The sequence below is a fragment of the Protobothrops mucrosquamatus genome, unplaced genomic scaffold, assembly GCF_001527695.2.
Source record: "Protobothrops mucrosquamatus isolate PMUCROS unplaced genomic scaffold, P.Mucros_1.0 scaffold2316, whole genome shotgun sequence".
NCBI lineage: Eukaryota > Metazoa > Chordata > Lepidosauria > Squamata > Viperidae > Protobothrops > Protobothrops mucrosquamatus.
Genome location: NW_015388400.1, coordinates 40,592 through 60,530, shown reverse-complemented (window position 1 = coordinate 60,530; position 19,939 = coordinate 40,592). Strand labels below are relative to the sequence as shown.

Here is a 19,939-nt window from a genome sequence, read left to right as displayed (position 1 = left end):
ATGACCTAACTTATAAAGGTGCCCATTAAAAAATAAATGGAACTAATAAAAGTTTGGACATTGTAGCTTTGTTGATGAGCAACATGAACCCTTTCCTCATCACTAGTACTGAGTGATGAGTAGTAAAATAGTAGCAGGCTACATGAATGCAATCAAGTAAAAAAAAAAAATCCTTCCCTGGTTCCATCACCCCCTTCCTTTCTGGCAGCACATTCAGTCAAATAAGAAGTTTTGAATTACCCAAGAGGTAGCAACTATTTTTGTATTTCTGAAATCCAGAATTGCTCCCCATGCTGACAGATGTGCATGACGTGAGCCAACCTGCGCAATAAACTAGGTGTCTAACCACTTGTTCAAAGTCTGTTTTCCAATATCACAAAGGAAAGCTTGCTTCGGTGGCCTCCCTTAGGAAACTGGTTTTAAACACAGCTCATCACAGGGGGCTTTGTACGAACCAATGTGTACGTTCAACTACCCATTCCCACCATCAGAATCCCACCCACCTCTTAATGTCCATCAGTCAAAAGTTCTCCAGCGTTTTGCTTAGAGAGCATCTACACTCAAGGAGGCACCGTGAAATTCTCCTTGAACATAAGAGGTCTTCACACATGACCATGGAGAACTTCTCACAAACTTCTGAGGACAATTGTCATGTACACTTCTGGGAGCGGACTAGTTCCACGCACCCTTTCATGTCTTCTCTGAATACATGAAGAGTTTCTGTGAAGATTCCCATAAGGATAACTATGGCTGTTTTCTTATCTCTCTGTGTGTGTGTTGAACAAGCCAGTTCTTTCAAAAATAATAAAAGCCACAAGTTATTAAAGTTAAGTGATACAGTTCCACATAATATAAATAATATTAGGTTATTATTATCATCACCCTTAATTTTTTTTAGTGTTTTTCATACAAGTTCTAAAATAGTTTTAGCAGAATATTAATTATGATAGCAACCATACTAACATGAATAAGGACAACACCGATCTTTCCCCTAGAGGCCACAACACGCTTCCTTCATGTGGGAGAGCTCCCCAAGAGCTGGGGAGAGAGAGAGAAGTCCATTTCATGTCTGGTAGAAGTGATGATAATGGTGATGGTGCTCGTGATGGTGGTGGTGCTCGTGTCTCTGGATCATCTGCCCAACTTGACCTTCGTATAAGATGACCGCAGGCAGATCTCTGACGTGTTCTTTCTCCACAACGGTCCCAGGAGCTTGGAAACTTTTGCACAACTGATGGGTCTCTTTGGCCCTCTGCTTATGTTTCTTGTAAGTCTGCTGAGACTGCATGGGGTGGTAAGGTACGTTCTGACCTATCCGTGGGGTAGGAGAAGCCATGGGAATTGGCGCTCCTTGGATGGGTTTACTTCTCATGGCCCTCCCGGTGTGTACAGAAGCAGTATTTTTGCTCTGAGTCTTGGGAGACTTCACAAAATGTCTGCTAGCCTCTTGACTCCGCAGCCTCTGCTGAATTTCTGCCAGCTTTGCGTATGAAGCTTCCATTAGGTTGATCTGGACAGGGTCTACCACAGGTGACCTCCGCTGGTGGGCGTGGAAGACCTCGGGCTCATGTGAACGGGACCTTGTTTGATTGGCAACCCGAACAGTTGGATTGTGCTTCTGAGCTATTGCACCTCTCGGATTCTTTGTTGTTTTCTAGTAAAGTTTTAACGTCCCGTGGACTCGTTGACTAAATTACCTGTAACCGCCGATGGAATTACTGAAGACGACACTTATATTGTTAAAATCGTAATAATTTCTGTCTATTTAACCCAAGTAAATCAGGAACAATACCTGAATTGACCCTTCTACATCTGGGTTTCTCCATACGGGAGACAAAATACTAGATGTCTAACAATCACTTCTAGACCGAGTCACAGGGTAGTTTAATAGAAAAGAAAAAGATGGGTCTACTGCATGAAATATAAACATTCTGATCAAGGGCAAGTTAAAAAGTGCTTGGATTAACTAACTTCATTTAAATACATTTTGATTAGCATACCACACCACAGGTAATCCTCGACTTACAACTGGCCCTCACATTTACACCTCTTGCAGTATGTGTCATGCTGCTTCTAGTAACACTAAGAATTGAGTAGTGGTTCTCAAAAACTCAATAGTCCCCTTCTTCTGTTGATCCAAAGCTTGTTAAATATGCTAACTAGAAATCAGAGAAATGATAATCAAAGCTAGCAACCCTACATGGTAAACCAGACTAAGAAATCAATACCATATAGCTAAAAACTACTATTACTTTAACAGCACTGGCAACAGAATCTTGCCAATTTGAATGTGTTTCCCCCATCCTTCACTTTGGCGGCACGGTGGCTCAGTGGGTTAAGATGCTGGGCTTGTTGGTTGGAAAGCTGGCAGCCCAGGTTTGAGATCTGAGCGCACACATGACAGGGTGAGCTCCCGTCCTCGCCCCAGCTCCTGCAAACCTAGCAGTTCGAAAGCATGCAAATGCAAATAAATAGGTACCACTTCGGTGGGGAGGTAACAGCACTCCGTGACATCATGCTGGCCACATGACCATGTAAAAGTCTTTGGACAGCTGTCATATGTCTGATTAACGAAACACTAAAAAGGACTTTCAGGCATATTTTCTCCTAAAAGCATTTATTAATGTTACAGATATGTCAGCACAATATGGAGGAATGCTTAGATCTGCTTCTCTTCCGTACGGATGACATTCCAAACATTTCCACTCCCTTATTGTAGGGTCATGGTTCACATCTTCCAATCAACTTGGAAGATGTGATTTACTTCCGGTTTCTTTCTCCCGGGCTATCCTTATGCTCCTCCCTCTTTCCTGGTTGCTGGTTTAACTATATAAATACCAGACAGTTCTGCACATTGTCAAAGCAAGAATATACAGTATTTGCAGCNGAGGGGCTTGTCTGAGAAGTTTCCTCAGATTTTTGGACTGGGATCAAACCCCGTTTATCTAACCTTTGCCTTCACAGTGTCTGTTCCTCCTGCCTTTCAAGACCATTCCCTGTGTCCTCTACAGGGCCCTTTCTGGAAAACAACAGGTAATCAGAGCTCTTCCAGGACCTTTGCTTCAAGTCTCAAAACACATCCTGATCTCTGAATATTCAGCATGACTCCCCCCTGTCCAAGTAAGCCAGATGGTCCCATTTCAAAAGATAGCAGGATCTGGAACGAATTGCATTGTATGGGGGCAACATACCTGGCCCAAACTTCGAAGTGTAGTTTTCTATTCCTGCAAGATCTAAATAGTGGTTCCTCCTTTCAATGTTTTCATCAACGCAGTGATGGTAGCACCCATTCGGTTCAGGCTTCGATTCGCCATGATGGTACCTATTCACAAATTACAGGATGCCGTTTAGTATCGTCGTATCATGTTAGCGAATGCCTTTAAAAACTAAGCTTTGTGCTTTTGGTATAAGAGGGAAACAGGAAAAGGCTAAGAAGTTTGAATAAGGGAAGCTTTTGGTTACCCAATTATCACTTACTTTGAAATTATAAACAATAAAGGCATTTTGAACACGGATGGGAAATTAAAATTTGGATATTAAGTGCAAATGCTATTAAGGTATGTTTTGGTTAGAAAAGTAATCTAATATTAAAACCTAATTATGGTAAAGAGAATGATTATCTGATACTGCATGTTTTAACAGCCGCGAGGATAGTATTTGCCCAATATTGGAAAAATGAGAATATACCATCTGACCAGACTATAATTACTAAAATCTTAGAGTGTGCAGAAATGGATAGATTAACATTGGAGATGAAAGAAAAAGATGATTCAGTTTATTTTATAACTTGGGATAAATTTTATCAATGGTTAGAGACACGTTAGAACAGTGGTGGCGAACCTATGGCATGGGTGCCAGAGGCGGCACTCAGAGCCCTCTCTGTGGGCACGCGCGTCGTCACCCCAGTCCTAGGCCTTCAGCTGGGTTTTATAAAACCTTTTCGCTTTAGGCCTCTGCCGCCATGTGCAAAAAAAAAAAAAAGGTTCAATCAGTCAATTTCAATTTCTCGCGAAAAAACAAAAGTTCTTGCAAAGTTGGAATTGATTGATTGAACTTTTTAGTCCCACCCAGTCTGCCATTACCACTGCAGCCATGCCCACCCAATTGGCCACGCCCACCCAATTGGCCGCACCCAGCCAATGGGCCACACCCACCCGGCACTCGACGATGCATAAGTGGGTTTGGGGTTGCAGTTTGGGCACTCGGTCTCTAAAAGGTTCGCCATCACTGCGTTAGAATTTGAAAAGGATCTAACATCTCAGAATAGATGATTGATTTCTAACCAAGTTCTAATTAATAGGTAGATGACATTGTTATTTTTAGTGATTTAGTGATTTTCATCTATGTTGATAGTTAGGATTTTCTGAGAGTTTATTATTCGTGTTTATTTAATAGATGAATTTATTTATTAACTGTTTGTAATATGGCTATAGTTAAGCTTATTTTAAGATATTCACTCATTATTATGATCCGGACAGTTGCTTGTTTGTTAAAATAGGTGATTGTACCTTTCTTTATTTTATCCTAAATTCCCTACTCAATAAACTCAATAAAATATTGTTTAAAAAAAGAAAAAAAAGAAAAGTAATCTAAAACTGATATTATTGATATTATGAGAAAAATGTAACAAAGATGTTGATATTCAGTTGTATATTTACTAATAACAATAAGAATGGTATTTGCCTAGTGTGGGGAAAGAGGTACTACTGGAAGAAGAGAGGAAACTGGTGACATGGATGGCATAGAAGTTTAATCAATCAATACATTTGAAGAACTACAGCCTTCAGAGATGGTTTAGATTTCAGAGAGAAAATGCCCTCCAAATCCCCTGAATTTTATTTTTATTTTTTTAAGGACTTTAAATTGAAAAGCTCAACAGGTGACAAGGGCGAAAGACCAGGTCCACACATGAAGATCCAATTAAACAGATTTATTGCTAAGAACCTATGCACAGGACTCTTCTCAACTAATGGTTAGCCTGTGCTTGGAATTAGATATGGGTCCACAGAATTCAAGGAGGTTGGACTCACTTCATTTGTGTCTATGTAGGGATTTTAGGCTGATGCCTCTTTTAACTCCACCCCCGGGTTCTGCCATTCATTCTCCTACAACAGGAGACAGCAGATAGTTATCTTAGTTTGGGCTGAGCAGCAAAGAAGGTCAGGTTTGGTCAATCCTTGAATGAGAAACCACCAGAGAAGTCCTTTACTGCAAAATGTTTGCAGCCTGGCTACTTTGCAGAACTTTGCAATTGTTGGTGTTCGTTTTTGCTGGTCTTTTAAAATTAAAATTCTAACATTTCAATTCATTTCACGCAACAAGAAGGACATTTAGCGGTGATGCCCATTCTTCCTTGATTTGTGGGGAGTTGGAGACAGTTTTATTTTCCATCAAATGGGTTAAGGCTAAAACAGATATCAACATCAATAATTGAACATCAATAAACAGATATGAACATCAATAATTTAATTTGACAGGTTCAATCCCTCCTTGTTCCAAGCTTCTGAACCGTGACATGTTAATATGGGACCATCCTTGTTAATGTGGGACATCCTATGGGGGGAACATAACTTGGGCACAGCATTGTTTGAAAGGGCCCCCTCCTTCCAGAAGTGCTAAACTGAATGCTTAAATCCAGGGCTATCTAGGATGACATTTCTCCAGAGAGAGACAAAACATTTTGCTCCAGTTTACCTGAGGGAACCCCTTGGCTTCTTGTCACAACTTCTTGCTTCTTCACCAGCTTTGCTCTCTACTCGATGCCTTGAGCTTTGAAGATCTGCTTCCACAACACACACACACACACACACACACACACACACACACAGAGAGAGAGAGAGAGAGAGAGAGAGAGAGAGAGAGAGAGAGAGAGAGAGAGAGAGAGAGAGAGAGAGAGATGGTTACTTCCTCTCTTCTTATTGATTTTCTGGCACAGTCCAACTAAAAAGGGCACATCTCTTCTTGGTGAAAAATAGGTAGACAGATTCATTTCTTTGCATCCAGCCTCAAAGGCAGGAAAAGATTCAGCACACCTCTTGAAAATATTCTCCAATTTTAGAGGAGAAAAAAAATGGTTGACTGAAATGAAGAAGTGGAAGCAGGAAAGATGTTCAAAGCAACTTTGGCCAGAGAAAGCAAGAAAATAAAAGCTAATATTTTCAACCGGACCGACTGGGGTGGAGAACTCAGTCCATTTCACTAAGGAAACTTTGCAATGTACTATTTCCTTGAAAGGTTGCAATTCCACATCGCATTAAGCCAGGATTGATCAATCCATGGTTTCCTTCAATGCACCATTATGTTTTAGCTTGTAAAAAGGTACGTTGATTTAAATCCAAAACAAACAGATTTTATTATGGCTTGGTGTAACAGGCAAACACAGCTTAAGAGTCTCTCCCAGTCTAAGGAATATCTTATGATAGTTTAGTTGGAGAAGGAAGAAAGACCCAAATCAAATCTTACCCGCGTGATTCAGCATGATGCTTCTCTTCTTCTGGCTCCCGTCTGGAGCAACAGTCAGCTTAACCCTCAAGGTTTTACTAGAGGTGGGTGAATGATTTACAGAAGCATCCACAACTTCATAGATGGTATGAAGCAGGCTTGTAATATCCTAGAAAGAGAATAAAATACATGTGTAAACACCAGTAATGATAGTGTTTACTCTGCCAGTAGTCACATTTTCTTATTTCCTTTACAAAAAGAGTAATTCTTACCAACAGTCTGAAATCCCACAATTACAATTCAAAGAGCTATGAATATCACAGGAGCTCAAACCAAGGTGGGTTTCCAGGAAGGCAGAGGATAGACTATTGTAAAATTACAATTATGGAGCAATTGTGTAAAGATTCTGGCTCAGTTAATTTGCACCCAAACTGTTTAAGCTATCAGGATATAAGACACTTCTCAAGTGAAGGAAACATATTCATATCCTCAATATGCATTCACTTCCTTACAAGCATCAATCATACCTGTTAATGCACTTTTACTAAATGATGGAACAACTAACCAACGAAGAACTATTATTATTATTATTATTATTATTATTATTATTATTATTATTATTATTATTATTATTATTATTATTATTATTATTATTATTATTATTATTATTATTATTATTATTACAAAAAATCAGGCATCTGCGAGTTTAGGTTAAATGTTTTCCAAAAATTCCACTCTGGTCTAATTCACTTCGTCTGCATCAGCTGAATATCTAACTAATTGACAGAGGGAGAGACTAGATAACCAGCTCTCAACACAATCGTATTCCTGATGGCTTGATCTCCCATTCCCAAACAGACACATTCCCACAACATGTCTATTGTCCCCTTCTCTTCTTTTGGTTTGGATCACACAACAACTGTGGTTTAGAAGGTGGTAGATGCTATCAATGATAAGTCCTGGGTCATATTTCAGCGTCATGTCAAGGTCAGCTAACGCCAGTCAGCAAATCATGGTCAAGATCACCATAGCTTTGATGGAGGTAGGAGTTCAGTCATATTCAAAGTCATTCTTTTCAAATTCGGATAGTCCTTGACTTACAGCCATTCATTTAGTGAACATTTGAAGTTACAACAGCATCTTCCTTGGCCGCTGCTGTGTATATATGACGGTTCCAACGTCCTGGGGTCACATGATTCCCTATTGCCGTGGTGGCACGCATAACCCTCTCTGTGGGCACATGCGCCGTCGCCCCAGTCCTAGGCCTTCAGCTGGGTTTTATAAAACCTTTTCGCTTTAGGCCTCCGCTGCCGTGTGCAAAAAAAAAAAATGTTCCATCAATCAATCAATTTTAACTTCTCGCGGGAAAAAAAAAGATCTCGCAAAGTTGGAATTGGTTGATTGAACTTTTTAGTCCCACCCAGTCTGCCATTACCACCGCAGCCACGTCCACCCAATGGGCCACGCCCACCCAATTGGCCACACCCACCCAATGGACCATACCCACCCGATGGGCCATGTCCACCCGGGTTTTGGGTTACAGTTTGGGCACTCGGTCTCTAAAAGGTTCGCCATCACTGCCCTATTGCAACCTTCTGATAAGCAAAGTCAATAATAATAATAATAATAATAATAATAATAATAATAATAATAATAATAATAATAAAGTTGGAAGGGACCTTGGAGGTCATCTAGTCCAACCCCCTGCTCAAGCAGGAAACCCTATATCATTTCGGACAAATGGCTGTCCAGTTTCTTCTTAAAAACTTCCAGTGTTGGAGTATTCACCACTTCTGGAGGCAGGTTGTTCCACTGGTGAATTGTTCTCACTGTCAGGAAGTTTCTCCTTAGTTCTAGGTTGCTTCTCTCCTTGATCAGTTAAGAAGCTAGATTCATTTAACAACCGTGTCACCAACTGGAGTGACTCAATTAACATCTATGGCAAGAAAGGTCTCATAAAATGGGGAAAAACTCACTTAACAACAACAGAAATTTGGGGGCTCAATCGTGGCCGTAAGTTGAGAATGACCTATATTCATGCAGTGCAAGAAAGCGGTGACTATATTGTTACTGTTGTAGTCCAGTAGTCGAGAGAAAAGCATGTTCCATACATCATCCAGGTAATTTTAACAGGGAGCAAGTCTCTGCAGACAACTTTGCCGATGAAAGAGGGGTATAAATAACCCCAAGTTTCTTCTGCATTAAATCAGGATGGGTTCTTTTGCTTCACAACTGCCAAAAGTTGGCAGCAGGGTTTGAAGTAGGCGAGGTTCAGAAATAGTCTGCAATCCCTAAAGAAGGCTTAACATATTTTATAAAGAAAAGAAAGAAGAAGAAAAAAGCCCAATCTCTACGCCATCCTCTCCAAGTAGAAAATTCGTGGCTCTCCTTCCTGGATAATGGTTATCCCTGTATTAAATGCTGCATTTGAATGCACTTGTTGTGAGTGTTCTAAGAAATCCTGGTCAATTAAAAAAAAAACCTGGTAGCCATCTAATCAAACCACCCTGGTTACCGTCCATGTGCAGTTCCCTGAAAAATACCGACACTTAACGTTTAAAAGCAAGTGGCTTTTTAAGATGTAAAACCTCTAAGCTTAATAAGGCGGGCTAATTAAAAGCCTCCCTGTGTTTCAAAAAACGCTGTGACTTGTAACTGAAGTGAAAAAATAATTCCAGATATACATGAAGTCCCTTCTAATGTAATTATAGTTTTGCACCAACGTTCTGCATTCATCTATCCCAGAGACATATTTCTTCAGTCTTGACTTCAAACGCAACAGCTGGATAGTCTCTCTCTTTCTTATCTAAAGCCGTTTGATAGCTTAAACCCATAAAAATAAAAATAAAAATCTTGAATGTGGGGGGGGGGACACAGAAATGAGTCTATTCTCTTTCTATATTCATTTCTCCTTTCTTTTACATCCTCTTGGTATCTCTCTCCACCTCTTCAGAAGCTCTATTAACACAGACCTCCTCAAGCAAGGCCTTAAAGCTATAGGGCATCCACTAAGTTATTCACAACACTCAGCCTCCGTAATAACCCATGGGCAACACAGTTCTCTCTGAAATGCCAGTTTTGCTCTCTAATTCACCACATCAGAAATAACACACTTCGCACTTTGGCTAAGCTTCGCTGTTGTCCTAGCTGAAGAAATTTCCGTCCCCCCCCCCCCTCCGCCTTGCTGAATCCACAGGAATTCTGCATTCTCACCTTGTCATTGTGTGAATTGCCGGTATAACACACTACCAAAAATGAAATAGCCTACAGACAAAGTGGCAGAGAAACAAGTCCAGGAATAAACGGTATATTTGTTATTTCAAGTGCAAGGTTAAGCCCAGACTGATGGAAGAACCTGGAAATCTTGAGCAAAAAGCTTGGCCTGAAAATTTGATGCATTTTTACGGCTAGCGGGTGTTGTCACTTCCAAATCTATAAAGCATGTAAGCCTCAGCAAAATCTTACACTTTGCAAAGTCTTACTCTTTGCATCTTAGATCCCTCCTCGTGATAAATACGATTATCAGTCCAGCTGGAAAAAAAACACGTTCAAAGACCACGCTTGTTATTTTATTGGCTTGATTCTTACAGCAACTGGAGGAGCCAGGAAGAATTTCATATTTGTAAAGGGTGCTCTTGACACTCTGTTTTAAGGAATAATTTGTCCTTGTTTATCGCTTTCCAAATTCACACTTTTAAAATGTTCCTTAAACACACACACACACATACACGGACAGCGCTAATCCTTGACATTAAACAATGCCAACTGCGAAAACAAAACAGTAAAGAATTCCACTGCAAGGATTCTAAAAGCAGAACCGTGAAAAAGTTGGGTTTATATTGAATCAAATTGAATACTTTATATGGCCAAGTGTGATCAGACACACATGGAATTTGTCTCTGGTGCAGAAACTCTCAGTGTACGTGCAAAGCAACAGAAGAAGAAGAATCATCATAATCATAAAACCAATAAGAAGGGGGAATAAAGAAGATAGTAAGAAGGATAAATAATAATACAACCATAATACATATTGTTAATGTGTATTAATTAATTAGTTAATAGTAATAAATGTTCATTCAGGATTGCAAATTCAGGCAAGGATTTCAACGAACATGAACCAGTTCTGTGGTGGAGAGTTTGATCCACAGATCAAATTAATGCTAAAGGTAGATTTTCCATCTCATTGCCAACGCAATGCTATTCCAGATGAATCCTCCATATGATGATAGATATCAAACTATTACTACTTGGTATGCAGACATGCATTTGAGCAGGAAGTCTCCCACTTGGGATTAGCTGAAGAGAGAAAGATCTTTGAACTCACAACACTGTGGTACAGGGGTCACTTGTAGTTCCTATGAAAAATGTCCAAAATCTATAATCTCAAAAACATTCCATAAAACAGGGGTTTCCAAACTTGGCAACTTAAAGACCTGTGGCTGTGGAATTCTGGAAGTTGAAATCCATAAATCTTAAAAGTTGCCAAGTTTGGAGAACCTTGCTGTCAGGGATGAGTGAGCTGCACAGATTTATCTCAAAAACCTGCAGCAAATGAATCAGTGGCCCTAAAGAAAATCAATATGTAAAATTCATGCTCTCCTGAGCTAGAAATATATTGATTTGTTACATGTACAACCTACCTTTTTCTCAATTTTCTTTACCAATGTTTTTTTTACCGTGTGCGGTTTTTGTGTGTAACTTGGCTTACCTCACGGGTGACTCTGCCATTGTTGTCAAAATCATAGAGGGTGAAGGTCCATTCTTGCCTGTTGTCTTCCTCAACAGACACATCACACTGCAATTCCTAAGGAACACACAATCGTGAACGTGCATACGGTTAACCAAATCAAAAAGGCTAGTTGTTATCTAAAACATGCTTTGTTTGAAGATGCTTTTCCAAGGGAAAAATCTCTAAAGTTCCCTTTTTTAGCAGAGATAGTTGAGAAAGTGATTAGGCTGTGACTTCAAAGGGCCCTGCAAGAAACAGATAATCTAGACTCTTTCATTAGGCTGTCCTTGAAGACTATTCAAAGCATAGCTCTGAGAGCTATGGTCATGCCTGTTGATTATTGATGGATCCATGACTGGTGTGGTTACAATGATCCTTGCTTCCTTTAATCTCTCAGAGACTTTTGATACCATCAGTTTTGGTATCCTTCTGGACTGCCTATGGAGACGAAGAGGAGATGGACATTTTAAATGGTGGTGGTTCTCCTCCTTTATGTGTGGTCAGTTCTCCTCCTTTATGTGTGCCAGATGTGGACAGATCAATCCAAAGCCCCATAGAACTAGACACTCCCACTTGTTTAACCATCAGCATGAGCCAGTGACTGAAGTCATCAACCAGTTTGTAAGGTATCATCAGTGCTCCATTGTCTGTATTGTAATATAATAATATAATAATAATAATAATAATAACAAAGTTGGAAGGGACATTGGAGGTCACCTAGTCCAACCCCCTGCTCAGGCAGGAAACCCTATACCATTTCAGACAAATGGCTGTCCAGTCTCTTCTTAAAACTTATAGTATTGGAGCATTCACTGCTTCTGGAGGCAGGTTGTTCCACTGGCTAATTGTTCTAACTGTCAGAAATTTTCTCCTTAGTTCCAGGCTGCTTCTCTCCTTGGTAAGTTTCCATCCGTTGCTTCTTGTTCTGCCTTCAGGTGCTTTGGAGAATAGCTTGACTCCCTCTTCTTTGTGGCAACCCTTGAGATAGTGGAACATTGCTATCATGTCCCCCCTCATCCTTCTCTTCATTAAACTAGACATACCCAATAATTCCAGCAACCATTCCTTATATGTTTTAGCCTCCAGCCCCTTGATTATCTTTGTTGCTCTTCTCTGCACTCTTTCGAGAGTCTCAACATCTGTTTTACATCATGGTGACCAAAACTGGATGCAGTATTCCAAGCGTGGCCTTCCCAATATAATAAAATAATATAATCCCTCTCCCTGGTAGACCTACTGCACATAAATTATTGGGATGAAGACAATTATGTCTGCGAATGCATCATAAACCATTAAAAAATAGCAGTATATTATTTTGATATGTGATTCCTTGCAGCTCTAAGCAATATTAAAGATAACAATAGCACTTGAGACTTATGTACAGCTTCATAGTGCTTTACAGCCCTCTCTAAGCAGTTTACAGAGTGAGCATATTGCCCCCCAACAATCTGACTCCTCATTTTACCGACCTCGGAAGGATGGAAGGCTGAGTCAACCTTGAGCTGGTCAGGATCGAACTGCTGGCAGTGGTTTCCTTATCTAGTGGCCCACCAAAACTGTCAGTGACAATGCAATGATCTGTATTGACTGGGAAGCATACCTAGTTCTTACATAGTTAGAACTTGCTATCTTTGCTTCATCTTGCAACGAACACCTGAAGAACTTAGATTGGAATTAGGAAAGTTTGTTAAAGACATTGCCAAGGCAGAAAGTTGCAGCTATAACAAGACCAGTAACAAATGTTGGGACACTACTACACCAAGAAAGTTACAACTTAGAAGGACGCATTAGAAGGATGCTGGGTAAGGCCCATAGATATATAAACTCTGGTAACCCCTAGCTTATTATAATAGTAAAACCCACACCTCTTTTGATAAGAAAGCTTATTAGCATAAACATGCCATGTATGAAGAAGGAGGAGAATAAAGTAGAATAACCCAATCAAAAGAAACATGTGCTAAGGAACCAATGATTGATTCTTAGGGTGTTAACTTCCTTAATTATAACTGTATAAAATTTCTATTTGTGCATTGTTTGGGGTCTCCAGTCCTTTAGCTGCTGAGACGCTTTTGCTGGAGTATTCCAATAAAAGAAGCTGAAAATGTCATGCCTCATGTCTGCTGGTCTTTACTGGTTTCAGTGCCAGTCTGGGACCCATTTTGGAAACAACACGCCCGTTTTCACCAGTTAAAAATAAAGGCAAGGTAGAGACAGATTTTATTTTCCTGGGCTCCAAGATCACCTCAGATGGGGACTGCAGCCAAGATATTAAAAGACGCTTGCTCCTGGGGAGGAAAGCTATGGCAAATCTAGACAGCATACTAAAAAGCAGAGACATCACCCTGCCAACAAAAGTACGTTGGCAAGGCCATGGTTTTCCCAGTTGCAATGTATGGATGTGAAAGTTGGACCCTAAGAAAGGCTGAGCAACAAAGAATTGAGGCCTTTGAACTATGGTGCTGGAGAAGATTCCAGCGAGTCCCCTGGACTGCAAGGCGATCAAACCGGTCAGTCCTAGAGGAGATCGACCCTGACTGCTCTTTAGAAGGCCAGATCCTGAAGTTGAAACTCAAATACTTTGGCCACCTAATGAGAAGGAGGGACTCACTGGAGAAGAGCCTAATGCTGGGAAAGATTGAGGGCAATAGAAGAAGGGGATGACAGAGAATGAGGTGGCTGGATTGGAGTCACTGAAGCAGTAGGCGTGAACTTAAATGGACTCCAGAAGATGGTAGAGGACAGGAAGGCCTGGAGGAACATTGTCCATGGGGTCGTGATGGGTCGGACACGACTTCGCAATTAACAACAACAAAGAGATGCAGCATTCAAACTGAGATGTAAGTTACTCCTCTCCCTTCCACGTTTAATACAATATTCATTTCCTAAAATGTCTGGTCAAGACTACCAACCAGGTCATGCATTTTTACTTATTTGTTTTTATTTATTTTTAAATTTTATTGGCCACCCATATAAACAATACCTCTGGTTTTTATACCCCATAATTCCAGAAAGTGTCTTATAGATTTTTTTTTAATTGTTACAACTTCAAATAAGACGTGTCAGCTTCCTTTTTTCCTCTCCAAAACGGCAGTCATATTTAGGGGCGATGTGTCAGCTGTTCTCGGATTGGGCAAAAAGAAGATGTTGAATAGAGCTTTTTAACCTAATTCCCTTTCAGCTATGTTTCCTGCCGAGTTTGAAACATTTTCAGTTTCCTTAAGCACCCAGGAGAAAGTCTGTGAAAGGTACTTGCAAAACCGCTTAGAAATCGGAAGTCAGACTCTCCAGTTTGAGAACGAACAAGCTAATTAATCTAAAGAGAAAGCGGAAGAGATTTACAGCGTGAAACACGAACGTTGCTACAAACTGGTTCCCCCCAAATCTATCCATTGAAAAAACTCTTTTCACCCACGGATTTTAAAAGTATCCTTCTTGCTCATCCTCGCTTCTGGCCCGTGAAAAACACCACAACGTCCGAATCCAAACAACACCGCCCCCTCCGAGCTGCTTGATCGAATTCTGCACAAGTTGATTTAGATTGAAACCTTAAAAGGTTTTGAGGCCCAGAAATGCAAATAAGGCCTCTTGGTATGAAGTCTGTAAATCTAGGCTGTTAAGAGAATATACTTTAGGCAACACACTTTATGCAAAACCAAAGAATTTGAGGCTTCTGATCGATCATCCTTTCTGGCAATGACACGTTCAAAGATTCTCCTGATGTTGAGTCACTGGAGCCTGACATGAAATAAAACATATGCAGGAAGCCCTCAACTTACAACAATTCATTTAATGAGCGTTCGAAGTTTACCACGGCATTGAAAAAAGTGACTTATAACCAGTGGCGGGATTCAAATATGTGAACAACCGGTTCTCTGTGTGGATGCTGCTTCCAGAAGTCTGTTCTGGGCCTGGGCAACAAAAAAGTAGCTACCGGTTCTCCTGAACCGGTCCGAACCAGTCAAATCCCACCACTTATAACCATTTCCCCCATTTATGACCGTTGCAGCATCCCCAGGGTCACATGATCTAACATTCAGAAGCTTGGCAACTGACTCGTATTTATGATGGTCGCAGTGATCCCGGGCTCCTGTGATCCCCAATTGTGGCCTTCTGACAAGCAAAGTCAATGAGGAAGGAAGGATTCACTTAAGAACTGAGGCAGGAAAGGTTGTAAAATGGGGCAAAACCCACTTAACAAATGTCTTGCTTAACAACAGAAATGTTGGGATCGATTGTGGTCGTCACTGGAGAGCTACTTGCATTTAAAAAATAAAAATGGCCGAAGTCTGAGACATATCATGGAAATTATTTTCTTAGTTTGGGTTTTGACAGCGACGCCCGGCTGCCATTTTGGAACACTGTTTGGGGATGCCTGAGAAGAGCTAAAACTCAGTCTTGTATCCAAGAAGACAAGGACCAGCTCGAGTAAAGGACTGAACCGCTACTGTTGTTGAGTTAGTAAAATGGTTGCTAAGTGGCTTACTCACTGACTTTGCTTGTCAAAAAGTCGCAAAAGGGGATGGCATGGCCGTGGGACATGGCAACCGCCATAAAGATGAGTCAGTTGCCAAGCGTCCGGATTTTGATCACGTGACCATAGGGATGTGAAAAGCGGTCCTAAGTCGCATTTTTCAGAAGCCGTGGTAACTCTGAACGGTCACTAAATGGACTGCTGTACCTGGAGGACTGCCACGAAAGGATCATGAAAGGATGCCCGGATGTTTTTACCTGGCTAAGGTAAGAATTGAATGAGGGACTTTTCAGTTCAGTCTTGTGTTTCCAAGGAGGGCAAAACTGTTTGCACAACCAACTCCACTTTAATCCAACGCCTCGCCTTGACTTTACAGGACCCTCCTCACCTTACTTCTGTGGAACTGGCGTGATCGGAGTCAAGGGGAGCCAAGCAAGGCATGGGGGCAATTAAAAGAAAAGCGGTTGCACTCAAGGAAAATAAACAGTTCCAAATAGCTCTGGCAGGATGGAAGGCCTGAAATACCTCCTTGATCTGCTGACTTGAAACCAATTCCCTACAGCAGTTAACGGTAAAGCCCCCACTTCCCCTGCTGAGTTCAAAGGCAGCCGTCTCCTGCTTGTTACAGGCCCGGGCTTGAAAGCTGCCAAAAGACCCCTACACAGTTGTGGAAGTGGAGGTTCAGATTACACAAACATTCTCAGCGTCTTTAAAAGCCAAAGCGCAGCCACTGCCGCCTCCGATTTAGACCTCTTGACTGTCATATTTCAGACTCCTGGGTGCCTTGTCATAAAATGAAAGCCTCTCCTGTGTGCTCAGCCCGTCTGCTTGCGCCACTGAGGAGCTCTGATCTCAAATGCAAGCGGTACGTGTACATACTTATCTCTACACTTCCTAAAGGAGGAGACTCCTTGGACAACCCAGAGATAGAAATCAGCAACGTGCATCATTATGGTTGGCCAGACAGATGTTTAGGCTGGATTTGTCCTTTTTATCTACCTATCGTCCTTCCTGAGGACCTTCGATGGTGTTAAAGATAACGTTATAGGACGGAAGCTGATCCAAGTCAAGCTGCCTTTTGCAATTGACTGGTGAATTTGTCAGTGCCTTTCAGGATTGAACCAAGGCACCAATTATTATTAGCACTATCTTTGCTTTCTTTTGCCACATTCATTATACTTCTATTTGCAAGGGTTTATAGTTTGGGATTTTCTCCAGTTGTTTCTCTTCTGTTTTGTTGTTCCAAGTACTGCCAAGTCCATTAGCCAGAGTTTTTTTGTCTTTCTTATCCACAATTGTGAATAAGACGGATGGGAGGACAGGAAGGAGAGAGGGAGGAAGGAAGGAAGGAAGGAAGGAAGGAAGGAGAGGGAAGAAAGAAAGAAAGAAAGAAAGAAAGAAAGAAGGAAGGAAGGAAGGAAGGAAGGAAGGAAGGAAGGAAGGAAGGAAGGAAGGAAGGAAGGAAGGAAGGAAGGAGAGGGAAGAAGGAAGGAAGGAAGGAAGGAAGGAAGGAAGGAAGGAAGGAAGGAAGGAAGGAGAGGGAAGAAGGAAGAAAGGAGGGAAGGAGGGAAGGAGAGGGAAGCAGGAAGGAATCTTAAAGCCACTCAAATCATAGAAACCTCATTGACTGTGTTAGATATCAATGAAGCTACATGAAAAGTCCCTGTTTTCTCAAAGATGTCTCTCTGTTTGATTCACTAATTCTATTTTGAAAGACCAATCAAGGAGGCATGGGGGGGGGAGTAAAGATGAAAGCCTATTCTTTTGCAACTTCAGTTATCAGTCCTGGAACAATTTTGGCAAGATCACCACCAACTTCTGAAGACTCTTAATCTGTCCACTTAGCTGAATTTATATCAAGGAGGAAAATTAGATCACTTAGGTTCTTGTAATTGGCTCTGTTTACTCCCAGCACTATCTGTGTCTTTTAAAGCAACAACACACTGATCACCTTTGGCAAGAAGATAAGAAAACAGAAACTCAGAGAAAGAAGGGTAATGACAGCCAGCAGAGAAGACTCATTAATGCCAATACATGAGACATAAGAATAATATGTATAATAATATATTTAAATTTTGCCACAGTTGGCATCCCTGGTGTTTGGTTGGCACTTGAGAAAGTTCTGCTCATATGAGTTCATGGAACTTCATGGAACTGCTACACACACAAGAACACACCAAATAAAAGGTTTCCCTTGAACCAAGTTTTTTGATTCCTAGTGATTTCCTGGAATGAGCTTTGCGGGGTGTTTTGTTTTTTCCCCAATTTGTTGTTTTTTCCAGCTCCTCAGTCAAGTCTACACTCCTGGTGGTCCTGATCAAGTCTGATCCTGCCTAGCTTTTCCAGATCAGCTAAGGGCAGCCAGTGCTGCAAGCCAATTGGGCATGAATCTAGAGCTTAATTCACATCTGTAATTATTCCATGGGACATAACTGGGGAAACTTCACATAAACATGCATGCCCCAAGTGTTTAGGTAATAAAGATATTGAGAATCTAGAAAGAGTGCAGAGAAGCGCAACAAAGATGATCAGCGGACTGGAGGCTAAAATATACAAAGAACGGTTGCAGGAATTGGGTATGTCTAGTTTGATGAAGAGAAGGACAAGGGGTGACATGATAGCAGCCTTCCAATATCTCAATGATTGCCACAAAGAAGAGGGGGCCAACCTCTTCTCCAAAGCACCTGAAGGCAGAACAAGAAGCAATGGATGGAAACTAATCAAGGAGAGAAGCAACCTAGAACTAAGGAGAAATTTCCTGACAGTGAGAACAATTCATCAGTGGAACAACTTGCTTCCAGAAGCTGTGGGTGCTCCAACATTGGAAGTTTTTAAGAAGAGATTAGAGAATGATTTGTCCAGAATGGTAAGGGTCTCCTACTTGAGTAGGTGGTTTGATTAAAAGACCTCAAGGTCCCTTCCAGCTCTGTTATTCTTTCGGTTGCTCAAGATGCTTTTGTAAACAAAAGCTGGAATAATCTTCCTAGGAGTTGCAAAGTTTTTGAACTTTGAGAGCAGACTCTGCTTGCCCCATGGATCAACTTGGGTTCTTCAAAGGTCTGGTCTCCTAATTAAGTAAAGTCAATCAACCACCCTCAAGAAGCAGATTGAGATATGATGATATAACAACCTATCAATGGAGAGGTCTGCCCATCACCTGAACTAAGCTCTCCCTTGTACTAGTAGTTGCTGCCTCATTGTCAGTTTTGAAGTACGATTCAACTGCTAGCATGGTGGCCTCTTGTACGTACAGCAGGAGATGGAGGAAGAAAGCATGATTATTGGGTCACCTCCAATTCTTTCCAAATCTGTCCTTTTCCAGGATACGGATCTAGGCAATCACTTTGCAACCGCATACACACAATATAATCCTCCACAATATTTATTATGCGCTCCCAAATAGGGCAGAAAGCTAGCAGTTCTCTGAATTCTTGAAGCGTCTTCTGTCTTCCAGGAAAACAGGGCATGCATTGAAGGAGGCTTGTGAAATGTTTCAAAGACAAAACATTTCAAGACTCCAAATGCCGTTTCAAGTTCAAAAATGGGTTATTTCATCGTTTCTGGAAGCGTTCTGATGTTGTTCCAACTCTCCTGGAAGGGTTCCAAGCGCAAACCAGAGCTGTCTTGACCTCAGAACACTCTCCAAATGTTTGGAAGAAGACCAGCATCGCTGTTTTGAACGACGCTTGCATCTGCAAAACCACTAATGTGGAGCCGATTAGGAGTCAAATTGGATGGGAACGGCATCTTTTGAAGATCTCAGAGCAACTGGCTGCCCCTAACAAAAGGGCAACGTGCTTTTTTTACCTCAAATTTTAGCTGCTTCTTGGCATTTGTGCGGACATCAGTTTCCTTTTCGGCTTTCTTTTCATCACCGCTGCAAGCTCCGTCTGTCTTTTCTGGAGGCAGAGCAACTGGGAGTAAAAGAGAGAAGGCAGAGTTAAGGAGAACGCTCTAGATGTTGGGTTGAGTTTAGCTGTAGGGATGCACAAAATACCAGGTTTTGCCAAAAGTAAGACCTACCCTGAAAATAATCGGGGCTCCACGTTAAGACCTCCTCCAAAAAAGGCACCTGGGCCCCTCGTGGTTGCGGGACAGACCCACTATGAAGTAAAGCGTATTCTTTTTTTTTTTTAATTATAAATTTTTATTATTTTTCATTTAAAAAACAGAAACATAAATCTATTATCACAATATCAACCAAAGAGAATAAAACTAAACAAAACATTCACGGACATGTCCGGTGTCCCCCTCCTGCACCACCCTCTTCCACTTACCACTCCTTCCTCCTCCCATTC

At 41.2% G+C, this 19,939-nt stretch overlaps 1 protein-coding gene across 1 annotated transcript; it reads right to left on the bottom strand.

Moving 5' to 3' along the window:
* Nucleotides 1-1,063: 1,063 nt before the first annotated feature.
* On the bottom strand, nucleotides 1,064-19,555 carry LOC107295348 (NKD inhibitor of WNT signaling pathway 1; the record flags this gene model as incomplete). Its single annotated transcript, XM_015824659.1, has 6 exons — nucleotides 1,064-1,634; nucleotides 3,188-3,322; nucleotides 5,695-5,779; nucleotides 6,463-6,610; nucleotides 11,150-11,245; nucleotides 19,449-19,555. Coding segments are annotated over 6 exons (1,142 nt in total), but the record flags the coding sequence as incomplete, so codon positions are not given.
* Nucleotides 19,556-19,939: the final 384 nt, after the last annotated feature.